Source organism: Scyliorhinus canicula, chromosome 10 (genome assembly GCF_902713615.1).
Source record: "Scyliorhinus canicula chromosome 10, sScyCan1.1, whole genome shotgun sequence".
In the NCBI taxonomy this organism is placed as follows: Eukaryota; Metazoa; Chordata; class Chondrichthyes; order Carcharhiniformes; family Scyliorhinidae; genus Scyliorhinus; species Scyliorhinus canicula.
Genome location: NC_052155.1, coordinates 136,786,935 through 136,804,380, shown reverse-complemented (window position 1 = coordinate 136,804,380; position 17,446 = coordinate 136,786,935). Strand labels below are relative to the sequence as shown.

Sequence of the window (17,446 nt, the reverse complement as noted above, 5' to 3'; positions counted from 1 at the left end):
AAGGTTTAGAGATGTACGAGGCAAGTTTGTTTTACACAGAGGGTAGTTGGTGCCTAGAACTCGCTGTCGGAGGAGGTGGTGGAAGCAGGGACGACAGTGACATTTAAGGGGCATCGTGACAAATACATGAATAGGATGGGAATAGTGGGATACGGACCCAGGAAGTGTAGAAGATTTTAGTTTTGACAGGCAGCATGGTCGGCACGGGCTTGGCGGGCCGGAGGGTCTGTTCCTGTGCTGTACTTTTCTTTGTTCTTTGTTATTTTGTTCTCACTCTCGCACTGACCCATTCACTAACCCACACATGCATTAAAAGACTGGGCCTTTTAAAACATTTACCTGGACATGGCAACTTGTGCCATAAAAAGTGTCCTCTCTTTTCCTCAATTCTAGCCCCTCACTGCACTTAGGTGGGAGAGGTTGCTGTACACACTTCTCTGTCATTCAAGATCTGAAGATCCCAGAAGAATTCAGCAGTGACGGTGGATTAGTCAAACCTTTACAGGTGCTGACCAGAAGGTCTAGATTTTTATATTCTGGCCCAACTTCAAAAGACAGATGTCAAGGAATGAAATGTTAATCATCTGTGTACTCTGTGGGTACTGAGTGATTGGGGTGTTTCCAGCAATTTATTTTTTTTGAAGAGCAGCCTCTGCTGTACCAGGAAGACGTTTTTCCATTTCCTCCACTGGCCATAGGAATGAAATTTATGTCAAATGTCAGAAACTTTTCTGCTGTGGACCTGTAGTGATAAGAGCTGAACTGAAAGGAATTTTACTTAGAATCCTTATTGCCTATAGGCAAAAGAACACTGTTGGCCTGAGATCCAACTTCCAATAATAAAATGCCTGAATCTAACCCATATAAGAGTTGCAGTATTGTCAGAACTGCAAGGGCCAATTATGCTGCTAGAGTAGACACTAGAGAGAACTACAGTTACAACTATATAAAACAGTGATGCTCAGCCTTGTGGGAGAGTGTGTGCAGGGGTTAGCTTCAGAGAGTCAGAAGTACAGATAGTGTAAGTGAGAACAGATCATAGTTTATATCAGTAGTGAGATTAGCTGTAGATTAGTGTAGTTTAAATGTTATTTATCAACTGTGTATTCTTTAGGAGCACGTATCAAATCAAAGTTAGTAGTGTTCATAAATTTAGAGCTTTGTTTAAGTTAAAGCTATTCTGTGGTCTTTTGTGAACACCACACCAGCCATCCTGAAATAAGGAACACAAAGAACACCACAGGAGTGAAGGAGTGATGTCTTTATTATAATAGGCATTTAAGAGAAATGCAAATGGTGAGAATCACAAGCATTTTATTTTTGAAGAGTATTTTTCTGAGACGCTAAAACAGGGTTTGTCTATATCGATATACTTAATTTATTGTAATTCAGTTTGTGGAGCTCTTGTGTCACCAGGGCACAGGGAGAATGCACAAACGCCACACAGACAGTGAGCCAAGGCCGGAATTGAACCTGGACCCCTGGCGCTGTGAGGCAGCAATGCTAACCACAGCCACCGATGTTGACCTCGTCCTGTTCAAATCTCTCCTTTCTTTGATCTCAATCCATAATAACTAAGTATTGGACAAGAATTTTGTCGACTGCCACGATTTTCCAGTCAAGGTCCTGGTTCAAACCAAATCTCTCATTCCTATGATTTTGCAATTTTTCGTTAACTTCATGTATTTCCAGTGCTGCATATGTAAGCGTTTCTCGTATTAGTAAAAAACAAAAGCTAGCCTCTTTACTTATTTTTTGCTCTTATCTGCCACCTCACCTTTCACATTTGTGGCGCAGGTACCCTCCCATGCATTCATGTGGAAGAGATGATTCAGTTAGGTAATAGGGAAAGTAGCTAAATATAAAGGAATACTTTCAATTTAAATAATCTTTCTGCCCACCATAATCAAGCCTGTAGGAAGAAACATTCTGTGAAAAGCCAGATGCTGGTTAGCTGTTCCTTTTGATTCTTTTCTTTTCCTTATTTTTGTAATCCGCTTGTGCATAAAAGAGCTTTTCACATGGCACAAACAACTCTTAGTTGCTTCCCAGAAAGTAAGACAAACATTAAAAAATGGCCAAAACAACCACATAAATCTATTGGCATTTCCGCGCAGGCCCGTACAACGACTGCCAAAAGTGCTTCAAAAAGCAGAATGACTTGGCTATTTTCCACTGCTTGGTGCAAGTTAGGCCTAAATTGGATCTGTGGGAAGTTTCTCTACCAATGGTGTTTGCAGACTTCCAGATATAAATTATTTCAAATGCCTCTGTTCTCCAGGAAGATTCTAGAAAGGAAAGGAATGGATTTGCCATACCAGATTTTTGGAGCATATTCAGTCAGACCTTGCGGTAGTTCTGTTAATTTAGTCTAAATTGGGTGAATACCCAATCAGTATTGATTCAAATTGGGTGTTGAGCTGCTGATTCAGGAAAAGCTGAAATACTGCTGAATCTCTTGGGAACAGATGGGAGCTTTAGCTACCAATAGTTTGGCAATGTTTTTGCTATCATTCAGCAATTAGTAAAGTTAGAGCAGAAAAGGTTATTGAGCTTGGCATTGAGATTAAAGTCCAATATCCATTTTCCTTAAATTGTACTCTAGTTTCTGTTTCAATGAGTATCAACCTTTTAGATGCATTGTGCCATGCACATAACACATGACTGGAAAGCAGCAAATCATTGCTACCTTGGTACAGATTCTTCGACTTTTACAACCATGGGTTCTCATGATTACATTAGCATGGAATTGTGGACAAAATTAGAGTTTTTCAGAAAGACCTCGCAAGTGTTGTTCATAATTGCTTTGACACTGGTCACTTCAGAAAGATGTGGTTGGTACTGTGATTATGTAATACGGTTGTATTGTAACCTATGATGATTGGTAAGCTTGTATACACGCATTAAAAGACCAAGTATAAAAGAAATGTGTGCATTAAATATTGACAGAAGGAAATTGCATTTTTTCTGTGCAGTATATAATTGTGTGAACTGTTGCCCTTTGAATTCTGCTTTTACGTTTTCAGGCTACATTTTGATCACAAGTTCCCGAGTCTTTAATTTTATTTTCTCCTTCTTTCAACTCTTAACAGGACAAATCAACACCTACTGCCAACAGATCAAGGAGTTTACGTCACAGAGCATGGGCAAATTATTCATGGCCGAAGCTCTTCAAGGTCACAACAGCTAAGAACTCAATTGAATGTGCTGTAGGTCAATGTGGTCTTCAAATTCAACAAAATATCATACCGAAAAGAAAACCTGAAGCCGATTTTTCTCTAAAGTGTGTTTTCACTTGTCTGAAATTGGAGATTCAAGTTAACCTGAAATATTAATTCAATGAAAATAAACATGAATTTGGTGACTATCTGTTAGGTTTTGTGTTTTTCTTCCAGCTGGAATATTTTAACTCACTGTAACAGTAGACGGTTGAGAATATTGTTCCAGCAAATTAAATATTAACATCATCTTACATGGTTCAGTGGTCTTAAAAGAAAATGTGGACTAGTTTGCCCATTTGTGAAGTAATGCATCAGCATTTCTTTTCATTTTATGCACAGACCAGCTTTAGCCAGAAACCAAGGGCAATTGGTTTGGAATGAGTTTTTTAAAAAATATCTCCTAAGCTGCTTTTGTTCTGCCTTAAACTCCTCAAATCTCAGTTACCCAGACGGCCAGACAACTTTCTGCCAATATCGTTCGAAAACTAGACCCAGTAAAATGTGTGACTTTTTAAAAATATATTCTCTATAGAGAAGGAATACTCTCTCTAAAGTATTGTCGACAGATACGAACCTTTATTAGGTACATCCCGATTTTTAAAATATGTTTTCACGGGATATGGGTGTTGCTGGCTCAGCTTTCATTTATTGCCTATCCAAAATTGCCCGTGAGCAAATGGTGGTGAGCCACTGCCTTGAACGGCTGCAATACACCTGGTGAAGGTACACATTGTTAGGAAGGGAGTTCCAGGATTTTGATCCAGCATCAACGAAGGAAAGGTGAAGTTGTTCTAAGCCAGGATGATGTGTGGCTTAGACAGGAACTTGTAGGTGGTGTTGTTCCATGCCTATGTTGCCCTTGTCCTTCTAGGTGGTAGGGTTCGGGTTTGGAAGGTGCTGTTAAAGGAGCCCTCGTGAGTTGTTGCTGTGCATTTTGCAGATGGTACACACCACTGCCACTGAGAATAGGTGGTGGATGGGGCATCAATCAAGCAGACTACTTTTTCCTGGACAGTGTCGGGCTTCATGAGTATTGTTGGAGCGGCACTCATCCAGACAAGGGGAGAGTGTTCCAGCACAATCCTAAGTTGTGCCTTGTAGTAGATAGACTGGAGAGTCAAGAAGTGAGTTACTCGCTGCAGAATTCCCACCCTCTGATCTGCTTTTGCAGCTGCAGTATTTATATGGTGCAGTTCATTTTCTGGTCAGTTGTAATGCCCAGGATGTTGATAGTGGGGTTTCAGCAATGATAATGCCATTGAATGTCAAGGGGAGATGATTGGATTCTCTCTAGTTGAATATGGTAATTGTCTAGCACGTGTGGCTCAAATGTTACCGCTTATCAGCCCAACTCTGAATGTTGTCCAGGCCTTGCTGCACATGGACACAGACTGCTTCAGTATCTGAGGGTACCTTTGGCTTGGGTGAGGATAATGTCGGATCGAATGTGGACTAAAAATATATATATATATTAAGGATGGCAAAGCATGCAATGACACCTTTTGTGCAAAGGTATTTATTTATACTCCAAATCCCAGTCAACAAAAGATTTACAATATACCAAGAAAAATACTTTGGACAGGCAATATAAGGAACAAGAAAAAGCAAAGTAAAATAAATAATGTCAAGTAACTCAGTTGTATTGAGGTGATTAATCGTGCGCCAGAAGGCCAGTGATGAGGCTCTTCGTCACACTGAGGAGCCACGTCTATTGCTAAACATTGTGCAGTGAATACCCCCATTTCTAACTTTATGGTGGAGGGAACATTGTTGATGAAGTAGCTGAAGATGGTTGAGTCCAGGAGACCAAACTGAGAAACTTCTCCAGTGATGTCCTGGGACTAAAATGATTGACCTCCAACAACCAGAACTATCTTCCTTTGTATTAGGTATGTCTCTAACCAGTGGGGATTTCCCCGCCCCAATGACACTAGTTTTGCTCGGACTTCTTGGTGCCGTACTCTACATCAACTGCAATTTTGATGTCAAGGCCAGTCACTCTCACCTCGAGTTCAACTCTTTTGTCCACGTTTGGACCAAGGCTGCAATGAGGCCAGGAACTGAGTGGCCCTGGCGGAACCCAACCCGAGCATCAGTTGCAGGTTATTACTGAGTAACTGTCACTTGATAACACTGTAGAAGATATCTTGCATCTCTTCACTGATGATTGAGAGTAGATGGGCAGTAAAGGGCCGGTTTGGATTTTTCCTGCTGTTTTGTGTTTAGGACATACCTGGGCAATTTTCCACATTGCCAGGTAGATGCCAGTGTTATAGCTGCACAGGAACGGCTTGACTAGGGGTGTGTGCACAAGGCATCAGCCCTATTACAGAATGTTATCAGGGCTAAAAGCCTTTGCTTGTGTTTTTTTCTTGTCTTTTCATGTACTCAATGATCTGTTTGAGCTGCATGCAGTAAAATACTTTTCACTGGACCTCAGTACTCGTGACAATAACCAAATCCAATCCAATCAAATATTCAATGGGGTGCATTAAATTGGCTGAAGACAGGCAATCTGTGATGCTGGGGACCTCAGGAGGCAGTGATGGATTATCCTCTTGGGACATCTGGTTGCAAATGCTTCAGCCTTGTCTTTTCACTGAAGTGCTGGGTTTCCCCCATCATTGAGGATGGGAATATTTGTGGAGCCTTCCCCAGTTGTTTAATGGTGCCATTCGCAACTGGATGTAGCAGGACTGTAGAGCTTAGATCCAATTTCTTGGTTGTGGGATCAATTAATCTATCACTTGCTGCTTATGGATGGCATGGTGGTTAGCACAGTTGCTTCACAGCTCCAAGGTCCCGGGTTCGATTCCCAGCTTGGGTCACTGTCTGTGCGGAGTCTGCACGTTCTCCTTGTGTCTGTGTGGGTTTCCTCTGGGTACTCCAGTTTCCTTCCACAGTCCAAAGATTGCAGGTGAGGTGGATTGGCCATGTTAAATTGATCTTAGTGTCCAAAAAGATTAGGTGGGATTACGGGGATAGGGTAGAGGTAGGCTTGGGTAGGATGCTCTTTCCAAGGGCCATTGCAGACTCGAAGGGCTGAATAGCCTGCACTGTAAATTCTATGATCTACGCTGTTTGGCATGAAAGTAGTCCTGTGTTGTAGCTTCACCAGGTTGACACTATAAGCATATAAATAATAAAGGGGTGGTAAAAGAAAGAGTAGGGCCGATTAGGAAAGGAAAAAGGGGCGTCACAAGTGGAGGCAGGAGAAACTGGGGGTATTAAATGAGTATTTTGCACCTGTCTTTCAGCGAAAGAAGATGCTACTTGGGCTGAGGAGAGTGAGGAGGAAACTGGTACATTAGAAGAATTTACAATTGTGAAGGAGGTGTTAAAATGCTATCTTTACTTAGTTGATAAAGCACTAAATGGATGAGATGCATCCAAGAGTATTTAGGGAAGTGAGTGGAAATTACAGAGACACTAGTGATAATCTTACAGCCTTACTTAGACACGGGGTGGTGCCAGAGGACTGGAGAATTGTGAATGTTACACCCTTATTCAAAAAGGGGTGCAAGAATATGTCAAAACTCCTCAGTACGGGGAGTGATCTAAATGGCGTCCCGATCTCTCGACCCCCACATGTGGCTCCTGAATCTCCAAATCACCTATAAGTTGATCCTCAGCACGCCCCTCCCCAGCACCCCGCCTCGTGCACAGAGAGCTGCTCTCCCCCCCCCCCCCCCCCCCCGCTGTTTTAGCTCTCCGGGTCCACCACTCTCTGTGGTGTTTTTCACACTAAAGCTGCCCTCACTTTTCCTGCTGTTTTAGCTCTCCTGATCCACCTCTCTCTGCGGTGTTTTTCACACTAAAGCTGCCCTCACTTTTCCTGCTGTTTTAACTGTCCAGGTCCACCTCTCTCTGTGGTGTTTTTCACTCTGAAGCTGTTCTCATTTTTCTCACTGTTTTAACTCTCCAGGTCTGCCTCTCTCGGCATTGTTTCTCACTCTGAAGGCAGAGAAGTGGGATTAGGTAGAATGCACTTTCAGCGAGCCAATGCAGGCTCGATGGGCCCGATGGCCTCCTCCTTCACTGTAAAGATTATGTGACACCTCATTGTTGGGCCTGCCTGGTGCTGCTCCTGGCATGCCCTCCCACACTTTGTTGAACCAGTGTTGATCCCTCCGGTTTGATGGTAATGGTTGATTGGAGGATTTGCCAAGCCATGAGCTAACTATAGATTGTGGATGTTTACAATTCTGTTGCTGCTGACGGCCCACGGCACTTCATGGATGCCCAGTTTTGAGTTGCTCGACCTGTTCAAAATCTACCCCATTTAACATGGTGGCAATGCCATACAACATTGGGGCCGGTTTAGCTCAGTTGGCTGGATAGCTGGTTCATGATGCAGAGCACGGCCAACAGAACGGGTTCAATTAGGGGCTGATTTAGCTCACTGGGCTAAATCGCTGGCTTTTAAAGCAGGCCAGCAGCACGGTTCGATTCCCGTATCAGCCTCCCCGGACAGGCGCCGGAATGTGGCGACTAGGGACTTTTCACAGTAACTTAATTGAAGCCTACTCGTGACAATAAGTGATTTTCATTTTCATTTCATTTCAATTCCTGTACCGGCTGAGGCCTTCCCAACCTTACTACTCTGAGGTGTGGTGATCCTCCAGTTAAATCACCACAAGTCAGTTCACCCTCTCAAAGGGAAAGCAGCCTATGGCCATCTGGGACTATGGCGACTTTATTTTTACCTAATGCCATACAGCACAATGAAGTGTATCCTCAATGTGAAGACGTGACTTTGTCCCCACAAGAACTGTGCAGTGGTTACTCCTAAACGACTGTGATAGACAGATGCATCTGCAACAGATAGATTGGCGAAGATGAGGTCAAGTATGTTTTTCATCTTGTTGGTTCCCTCACCATCCGCCTCAGCTCCAGTCCGACAGCTATGTCTTCAGGACTCGGCTAGCTTGGTCAATAGTGGTGCTATGGAGCCATTCATGATGATCGGCATTGAAGTCCCAGAGTACATTATATTACCTATGGCAGAAAATTAAGTTTGCAATGTAACAGGCCTGAATTCAAAATATGTTTTATATTGTCATACCTTGATTGCTAGGTTTGTTTTACCAGTAAATAATGCCAGCTGCATGTAGCAAGTGAAAAATAAATCTAATAAACCCAATTATCCTTCCTTTTTCACATCCTCGACAGACCTAGTTTGATTAAATGTAACCTGGCTTAATTAAAATTGAGAAATAACGACTGCATATGAAAACATCGTAATGACATTGTAGATAAGTGTTACATGTAGCAATCGATTCCTATGCCATGGGTTCATTTGCAGCATAGGAGACCATTTTGCCCACAGAGTCCAACTTTGTCTCTCTGTAAAGCAATCCAGTCAGTCTTATTCCTCCGCTCTATCCCTGTAGCCCTGCAAATTTATTTCCCTCAAGTGCGCATCCAAGGCCGACACAATAGCACAGTGGTTAGCTCTGTTGCTTCACGGCACCGGGGTCTCTAGTACGATTCCCGCTTGGGCCACCATCTGTTCGGAGTCTGCACGTTCTCCCCATGTCTGCGTAGGTTTCCTCCCGCAAGTCCCGAATGACGTGCTTGTTGTAGGTGAATTGGACATTCTGGTTGGCTCAACATCATGGGCTGAAGGGCCTGTACTGTACTGTTTTATGTTCAATGAATTCTCCCTCTGTGTACCCGAACATGCGCCGGAATGTGGCGACTAGGGGCTTTTCACAGTAAGTTCATTGCAGTACTAATGTAAGCCTACTTGTGACAATAATAAAGGTTTTTTAAAAAAAATTCCTTTTGAAATCATTAATTATTTCCGCTTCCCCTACCCTCATTGAGTTCAAATGTGTTGTCGAAAAGGTTTTTTTCGCATGTCCCTGCGTCACTTGCCAAAAAACCTTAAATCTGTGTCCTCCACGACTTGTACCATCAGCTAATGAAAACAGCTTTTCTTTGTCCACCTTATCTAAACTTATACACCCATACAAATGTTTGCAACTTCCTTTGATTCTTTTCTGGTTTTCTAACCTAACCACAAAGCTTAAATCCCTCATCCCTCGACCCGTTCTAGTAAATCTCCTTGAATCCTCCCTAAAGTGTGGAAGCAGGAACTGGATGCAATACTCTGGTTGCACCATAACCAGAACTTGATAAAAATTCAGCATAATTACCACTGTTTTTGTCCTCTCTACATCTATTTACAAAGCTTAAGGTCCTACATGCTTTCCTAATTTCTCTCTCAAATCTTGCCACCTTCAAAGATAATGCACATGAATCCCTAAATGTCTCTGTTCTTGCATATCCTTTAAAACTGTGCCAATAGGTTTATATTGCTTCTCCTTAACCCTTTAAAGTGCATCCTGTCACACTTGTCTCTATTAAATTGTATCTGCCACTTGTCTGCCCATTCTGCTACCGTATCAAAGTCCTCTTGTAACGAATAGTATCATCCTGTCGGCCACATCTCCCAAATTTGGTATCATCTGCAAATTTTGAAATTTTACTCTATTCCAATATCCAAATCTATATAAAATCCATATCAAAAAATCAGCAGAGGTCCTAGAACTTCCCCTCGGGGTATACCACTGTCTATCATCTTCTACTCTGAAAAATAATTATTTACCTTGGCTTTAAGCCAATTTTTCATCTAAGCGGGCACCCTGACCCTCGTATTCCATGAGCTGCAATTTTATAAGCCTGTCTTTTATGTGGTACTTTGTCTGCATGGATTTTAAGGAAGCATTTGACCAGATACCCGGTGCATTCATCTATACAGTGCAGAAGGAGGTCATTCAGCCCATCAAGTCTGCACCGACTCTCTGAAAGAACACCCTAGCTTGGCCCACTCCCCCGCTCTATTCCCATAGCCCCACCTATCCTGCACATCCTTGGACACTAAGGAGCAATTTATCATGACCAATCCACCTAACCTTGTTCTTTGTTACTTCATCAAAAAATTCAATTAGATTAGTTAGTCAAGCACAATCTGCTTTTACAAATTCATGCTGGTTCTCCTGAATTGACTCAAACCTTTGCAAGAGGCTGTTGAATGTAGTGGTAAAACTTTTAAAGATAATAATATGGGACAACATTAACAGTCACAGGATAAAAGTCACTGGACATTTACAGAATATTTAAGGAAAGCTAGCAAAGGCAACATTGTGTTTTACTAACTTGGTTGAGATTTTGATGAGGTTACAGTGAGGTTAGTAATACTTTGTACATGAACTGCCTTAAAGTGTTAGGATACCGAACCAGACCCTAAACAATTCTCTTGAATTTGTAAAATTGTGAGGAAAGGATACTTCACCCCAACTCTGACTCAGACCCCAACAGTGGCTAGGATACTGGACCGAAATTCCAATATTTTAGTTTATTTTGAGACTGTGAGGAAAGAATGATTCACTCTAGGCCTGATTGCACGAAAAGAAAATAGAGCTATGGTATTTCTAAAGCAAAACTTTTTAACTTCACTCCCGAAAAAGAACAGCTTACAATTACCCAGTACAATTTCCCATTAAACAACAAGAAAATAAACAATACAACTCTCAGTCCATTTAAAAATCAGCATAGAATAGTGTAATACATGTGGTACAGAACAGATTCTGGCTCTGGTTAGAACCCCTTCAGACTCTGGCTGAATATGTTCAAGTAGCTGCTTCAACTGGGTTGTTTCAGCCTCTTCCTTGTCTTCAGAAAAACTGCTCTACTTCAAAAATACTATTGCTCTTTTTTTCAAACTCCCCTACTAGGAAAGAAAACTGCCTCTACTGGTGGTCTCGAAGAAACAGCGGTTGCCAGATCAGACTTCATGTCAAAAAACCTTCCCCCTAAAACCCTGGGCAAAATTCTCCCCGACCCCGTGGGGCGGGGGGTCCTGGCACCTCTCCGCACCTTTAGGGGCTAGGCCCGTGCCGGAGTGGCTCCCGCTCCGCCGACTGGCGGCAATGGCCTATGGCGGGACTTTGGCCCATCGCGGGCCGGAGAATTGCCGGGGGTGCCCGCCGATCGGCACGGGGGTGCACACTGATCGGCAGGGCATGATTCCCGCTCCTGCCGATTCCCGGGTGGCGGAGAATTCGGGCCATGGCGTGAGCGGGATTTATGCTGGCCCCAGGCAATTCCCCGACCCTGCAGGGGGTCGGAGAATTCCGCCCCCTGTCTCTCTCTCTCTCAGCTTTCTCCAAAACTCACTGCCTCTCTACCTTTCTGACCTCCACCCAGCAATGATCGCATCTCCCCAAGCTGAAAAATACAGTGGGCGGGCTTTACTGGCTGTTCACGCCGGCGAGAAATTCTGGTCCCATGCCGGCATCCGGGTTTCCCGGTGATGAGGTGTACAGTCAATGGGAAATCCCGTTGACAATGGCAGGACCGGTAGATCCCGCTGGCAGTCCGCATGCACCGCTGAAAAACACGCTGCAAGGTGGTCGGTAAATCCCGCCCAACATCTCTACAGGCTGCAAAAGCACATTAACTCTCCAGGGACCTCCTGAGTCAAACTTCAGTCTATTAGTCTAGACTGAAAAATATCTTCCTTGTCCATTTCACCTACTGTTTCCTAGAAGCAAAACAAAATTATTTTTAAACCCATGACCACTGCAGGCAAACACACTATACCCCCAGGCACTTAACTCTTAACTTGTCCCAATATTTAGAAGCTAATATTCCTAAAATCCTCCAATCATCACACCAATAGGTGTCTTTTACATTAACATCACATAAAATAGTTTTACAATTATCAGGTAAATAGTTCTGAAAAACAAGGAAAAGCTTAAACTTACTTACCTACTTACTTACTTACTTACCTGCTACAAACTTTAATTAAGCAATCCAATGCAATTCAAATTGCATTTATAAATAAAGTTACCAAAACCTTGCTCAACCGTGCAGACCTTTGGAGAGTATTCCGTTCAAGAGCAGATTCAGCACACTTCTGCTCAACCTAACAGCATTGCTGTTCAACATAAAATCCTTTTGTTTTGTCAGGCTCAAATTGTATGGCAAACTACAAAGCTATAGACCGGTCTTGCTCCTCTCATTAGTTACATCATCTGTAGCCCACAAAGACGTAACGCGACCTGCTTAGCTCAGACTGTATACATCCCCATATAAATTATCTAATCTCCAAGGAATCTCTTGCAATCATAACTATATCCATTTAGCCCTTTATTTGTAACCAGGTAAGTGTTTGGAATCAATCATGGCCTCTCCTTTTATGACTCCCTAATTACACCTTCAGCAGGCACATGTTCTGGACACCTTAACTGGGTTCTTTAATAATACTATACAAATATATACCTTAACCCAGGCTTTTAATAACATTAACTGCAACAGATATAAAATATAATACATAACAATTTCTTAATTCATTACAAAAGTCCCATGCAACAGACGTGTCAACAAAGTTGAAAACTCATGGAATAAAAGGGACAGAGGCAGAGTGGAAACAAGTTGGCTGAGTGACAAAGAATAATGATGAATGGATGTTATTCAGACCTGGGAAGGTGTACAATGGGGTTCCCCAGGGTACTAGGATCATTGTTTTTCTTGATATATATTAATGATCTAGCCATCGGTGCACAGGGCACAATTTCCAGATTTGCAGATGACACAAACCTTGGAAGTATAGTGAAATGAGGAGGAGTGTAGATATAGAGGGGACATGAAATTTATGATAGAAAAGTGTGAAGTGATATATTTTGGTGGGACAAATGAGGAGATACAATATAATCTAAAGGGTATGCTTTTAAATAGAGTGCAGGAGCTTAAATGCACAAATTGTTGAAGGTGGTCGAGAAGGTTGAAAAAGTGGTTAAAAGGAAGAGTGGGATTTTGGGATTTATGGATAGAGGCTCAGAATTCAAAAGCAAGGATGTTATGATGAATCTTTATTACACACTGGTTTGGTATCAACTGAAATATTGGGCACGATTCAACAGCCTCAATACGCCAAACCTGGTGTCGGGACAAAGCCGTTGAATCTCACAAGAGGCCCCTTGTGAGATTTGCGATGCTCAAAACGCCTTGTATGACTAACAAAATCTTGCGAGATGTCACGATCTGGATCTCACCCTCACTGGGCGTGATCCAGATCTGCATATTTGAGTCATTAAGTTCGCAAATTCTCCCGGGGCCCAGGACCTGGGATATCTAGCCACGGTGTCATTTAGGACTGGTTTCCACAAATATGGAGCAATCGTAATGGCACCTGCGGGGGAGGGGAGGGGGTGGTCCCAGCCCATTAAAGACACCCTGGTGGTCGGGGATAGGGCAGGGTGACACTGGCACGCCTGGCAGTACCACCTAGGCACCCTGACAGTGCCACCCAACATGCCAAGCTGGCAGTGCCAAGGTTTAGATCGGGCCTGGGGGGAGGAGGGGGGTTTTATCAGGTAGAGACAGGTGAGGGGGTGTTTCCAGGGGGCCTTCCTGAGGTTTGGGGGGGGGGGGGGGGGGTGGGATAGTCGGACAAAATGGCGCTCTGATCTGTGAGCAGCCTTTCTTGCTGGGCACGCCAGCAGGAGATGATTCAAGTTGGCCTCGGTGGAGAGAAATACCCGGAGGCCAAAAAAATGACAAAGTGCCGTTGAATTGTGGAGTGATTCGCGACCTTGCAGCCATCAAGAACTCGAGGATTCCGGTTGAATCGCACCCATTATGTCCAGTTCCGCACACCACACCTCAGGAAGAATGCGAAGGCTTTGGACGGGATACACAAAGGTTTATGGAATTGTTGCGTGGGTGAGAGACTTCAGTGACGAGGCTAGACTGGAGCATCTGTGGAAGGTCTTATTAGAGAAAAGATGGGTGAGAAGAGATTTGATTGAGGTGTTCAAAATTCTGACGGATCCAAACAGAATAGATAGGAAGAAATTGTTCCATTGGTAGAGGGGTCCAGAACCAAAGGTCACCAATTTAAGGTGGTCGGCAAAATAACCAATGACAACATGAGGAAAATGAATGGTTGGACTGTGGAATGTAGCCCGGCAGAATTTAATAGAGCGAAGTGGGCCCTGTACAGGAACAAAATCAACTTCCAATTGCTGAACACAGCTAGATTTGGGGCAATGTACCAGGGCAGGGAATATTATTTTACTGCCCCTGCAGATGTGGGTGAGTTCGTCCAAAAGAACAGACTGGACAAATAACCGAGAATGCAGCGATGAAGCAGACACCGGAGAGATGGAGAATACCAGGGGGCAATTTGCGCGGGACTGAACTGCCTCATTCTGAACCGGGGAACCAGTTCACAGAAAGGAGGGGGCGAGAGCAGCAGGAGAGGGTGAGGAGGAGACAGAGAGAAAATCAAAACAGCGACCGTAAGAGGGCAGTCAAGCCGTCCCCAGGGGTGGCTACCACACTAGCAGGAAGTCACAGACTTCATCAGTAAGTGTGTCGAGGACTGTGTACCAAAGAAGACAATATGGGTGTTCCACAATCGGAAACCCTGGCTCAACCAAAGGGTTCACTCCCTGCTGAAGTTCCGGACGGAGGCGTTCAAGTCTGACGAACCTGACCTAAATATGAAATCCAGGTATGACATACGGAACGCCATCAGGGATGCCAAAAGACAATATCGCATCAAACTAGAGTCTCAGGCCAACGAGCCAAACCCAAGACGTATATGGCAGGTCTTGCACTTCAGGCTACAAAGCAAGGCTATGCAGAATCTCCTGGGCTGGAGCATCCCTCTCCGATGAATTGAACAAGTTCTATGCCCGCTTTGAACAGTCAGCCAATACATCAGTGCCACCTGCCCCAACAGCCCTCGACACACCCATACCCACTATTACAGCCATGATGTGGAGATGCCGGCATTGGACTGGGGTGAGCACAGTAAAAAGTCTTACAACACCAGGTTAAAGTCCAACATGTTTGTTTCAAACACTAGCTTTCGGAGTACTGCTCCTTCCTCAGGTGAATGAAGAAGCATGTTCCAGAAACATATATATAGACAAAGTCAAAGATGCAAGACAATGCTTTGAATGCGAGCATTTGCAGGTAATTAAGTCTTTACAGATCCAGAGATGGGGTAACCCCAGGTTAAAGAGGACAGCAGAGTCTCTCAGCGTAGTCTGTGTTGTAGGTCGACTTGAGTGGGTTTGTGATCTGTAGCCCTTTCGGGAAAGGGCAGACAAGAAAGCAGACAAGATCCCAAAAGGGCTACAGATCACAAACCTACTCAAGTCGACCTACAACACAGACTACGCTGAGAGACTCTGCTGTCCTCTTTAATCTGGGGTTACCCCTATCTCTGGATCTGTAAAGACCTAATTACCTGCAAATGCTCGCATTCTAAGCATTGTCTTGCATCTTTGACTTTATCTATGAATATGTTTCTGGAACATACCTCTTCATTCACCTGAGGAAGGAGCAGTGCTCTGAAAGCTAGTGTTTGAAACAAACCTGTTGGATTGTAACCTGGCATTGTAAGACTTCTTACTATTACAGCCTCAGAGGTAAGAGCTGCCTTCTTGAAAGTAAACCCGTGAAAAGCGGCGGGTCCCGACCGAGTCTCTGGGTGAGCACTCAGAGCCTACGCAGACTAGCTGGCGAGTATATATGCAAACATCTTCAACACTCACTCCTCCGCTCTGAGGTCCCCACCTCCTTGAAGAAGACCACTAGTACCAAAGAATAACAAGGTAGTGTGCCTCAACGACTACCGACCAGTGGCCCTGATGTCTGTTATCATGAAATGTTTCAATCAGCTAGTCATGAGACGGATCACTGCCAGCCTCCCAGACAGTCCCGATCCATTGCAGTTTGCCTATCACCACAATTGGTCCACAGCAGATGCTATCTCCCTGGCTCTACAATCAATACTTGAACACCTCAACAACAATGACACTGACTCCTCCCTGTGCAGTACCTCCTCCAAAATAGCCCTCAACACCGGGTCCCCCTAAGGATGTATGCTCAGTCCTCTACTGTACTCCCTATACACACATGACTGTGTGGCAAGATCTAAATCCAATTTGATCTGTAAGTTTGCTGATGATACGACTGTGGTGGGTCGTATCTCAAACAATGATGAATCAGACTGCAGAAGGGAGATTGATCACTTGGCTGCATCGTGTACCGAAAACAACCTCTCTCTAAATGATCCCCCTGGTCTATATCAATGGCTCCGAAGTGGAGATGGTCGATAGCTTTAAGTTCCTGGGGATCACCATAACCAACAGTCTGTCCTGGTCCACTCACGTTGTTGCAACAGTCACGAAAGCCCAACAGCGTCTCTACTTCCTACAGAAGCTAAAGAAATTTAGCATACCTGCATCGACTCTCACAAACTTCTACAGATCCGCCATAGAGGACATCCTATCTGGCTGCATCACAGCTTGGTGTGGCAACTGCTCAATCCAAGATCACAGGAAACTGCAGAGCGTGGTGAACTCAGCCCAACGCATCACACAAGCTTGCCACCCCCACATTGATTCTGTATACACCTCCCGCTGCCTCAGGAAGGCAGACAGCATTATCAGAGACCCCTCCCACCCAGGCTTTGCCCTCTTCCAGACCTTTCCATCAGGAGAAGATACGAAGTCTGAAGAACTGCACATCTAGAAATAGGAACAGCTTCTTCCCCACAACTACAAGACTCCTCAACGACTCCCCCTTAGACTGACCTGTTCCCTGTAAGAACACTATTCACAATACCCTATGCTGCACTTGCTCATGTATTTGTTTTGTTTGGTCCTTTGTCCGCACTGTAACTAATCACTGTTTGTTGATGTACCATTTGTCCATGTACTCTGTTGATTATTATTTTGTATACTACTATGTAAGTACTGTGTACGTTCCCTTGGCCGCAGAAAAATTATTTTCGTTGTGCTTCGGTGCATATGAAAATGAATCAAATCAAAGCTAGCAACAAGAGGTACAAGTGAGGGGGAGCCGCAGTGCCTCTCCCACTGGGGTGAGAGAGCCTGGCGAGGGTGGGTGGTACATCACTAAGGGGGGGGGGCAAACTAGGGGGACAGATGAGGAGGGGAGGGGAGAACAGAGTGGGGGGACAACAGGAAGGAAGGGGAGAGAAGCAGGATCATAAGGGAAACAAAGGGACAGGGGAGGGGCGACCTCTAGGCTGGCTACAACAGGCCACAAGGGACACAATGGCACTGCAAGCAGCCACTTTGGAGGGTCCCCATACAAAGGAAAGCCATGGAGTGCAGGGGCTCATCCACATGGTGAATATGGTGACCGCAGCCATTTTGGATGGCCCTCTACCA

At 44.2% G+C, this 17,446-nt stretch overlaps 1 protein-coding gene across 1 annotated transcript in view; it reads left to right on the top strand.

Moving 5' to 3' along the window:
• The window catches only part of eif3hb (eukaryotic translation initiation factor 3, subunit H, b), a 195,208-nt gene extending 191,839 nt beyond the window's left edge, over positions 1–3,369 (top strand). The window contains exon 8 of the mRNA XM_038809764.1: positions 3,093–3,369. Coding sequence (XP_038665692.1) covers positions 3,093–3,190 — 98 coding nt within the window. The 3' untranslated portion in view covers positions 3,191–3,369. The remainder of the gene's footprint in view (positions 1–3,092) is intronic.
• Positions 3,370–17,446: the final 14,077 nt, after the last annotated feature.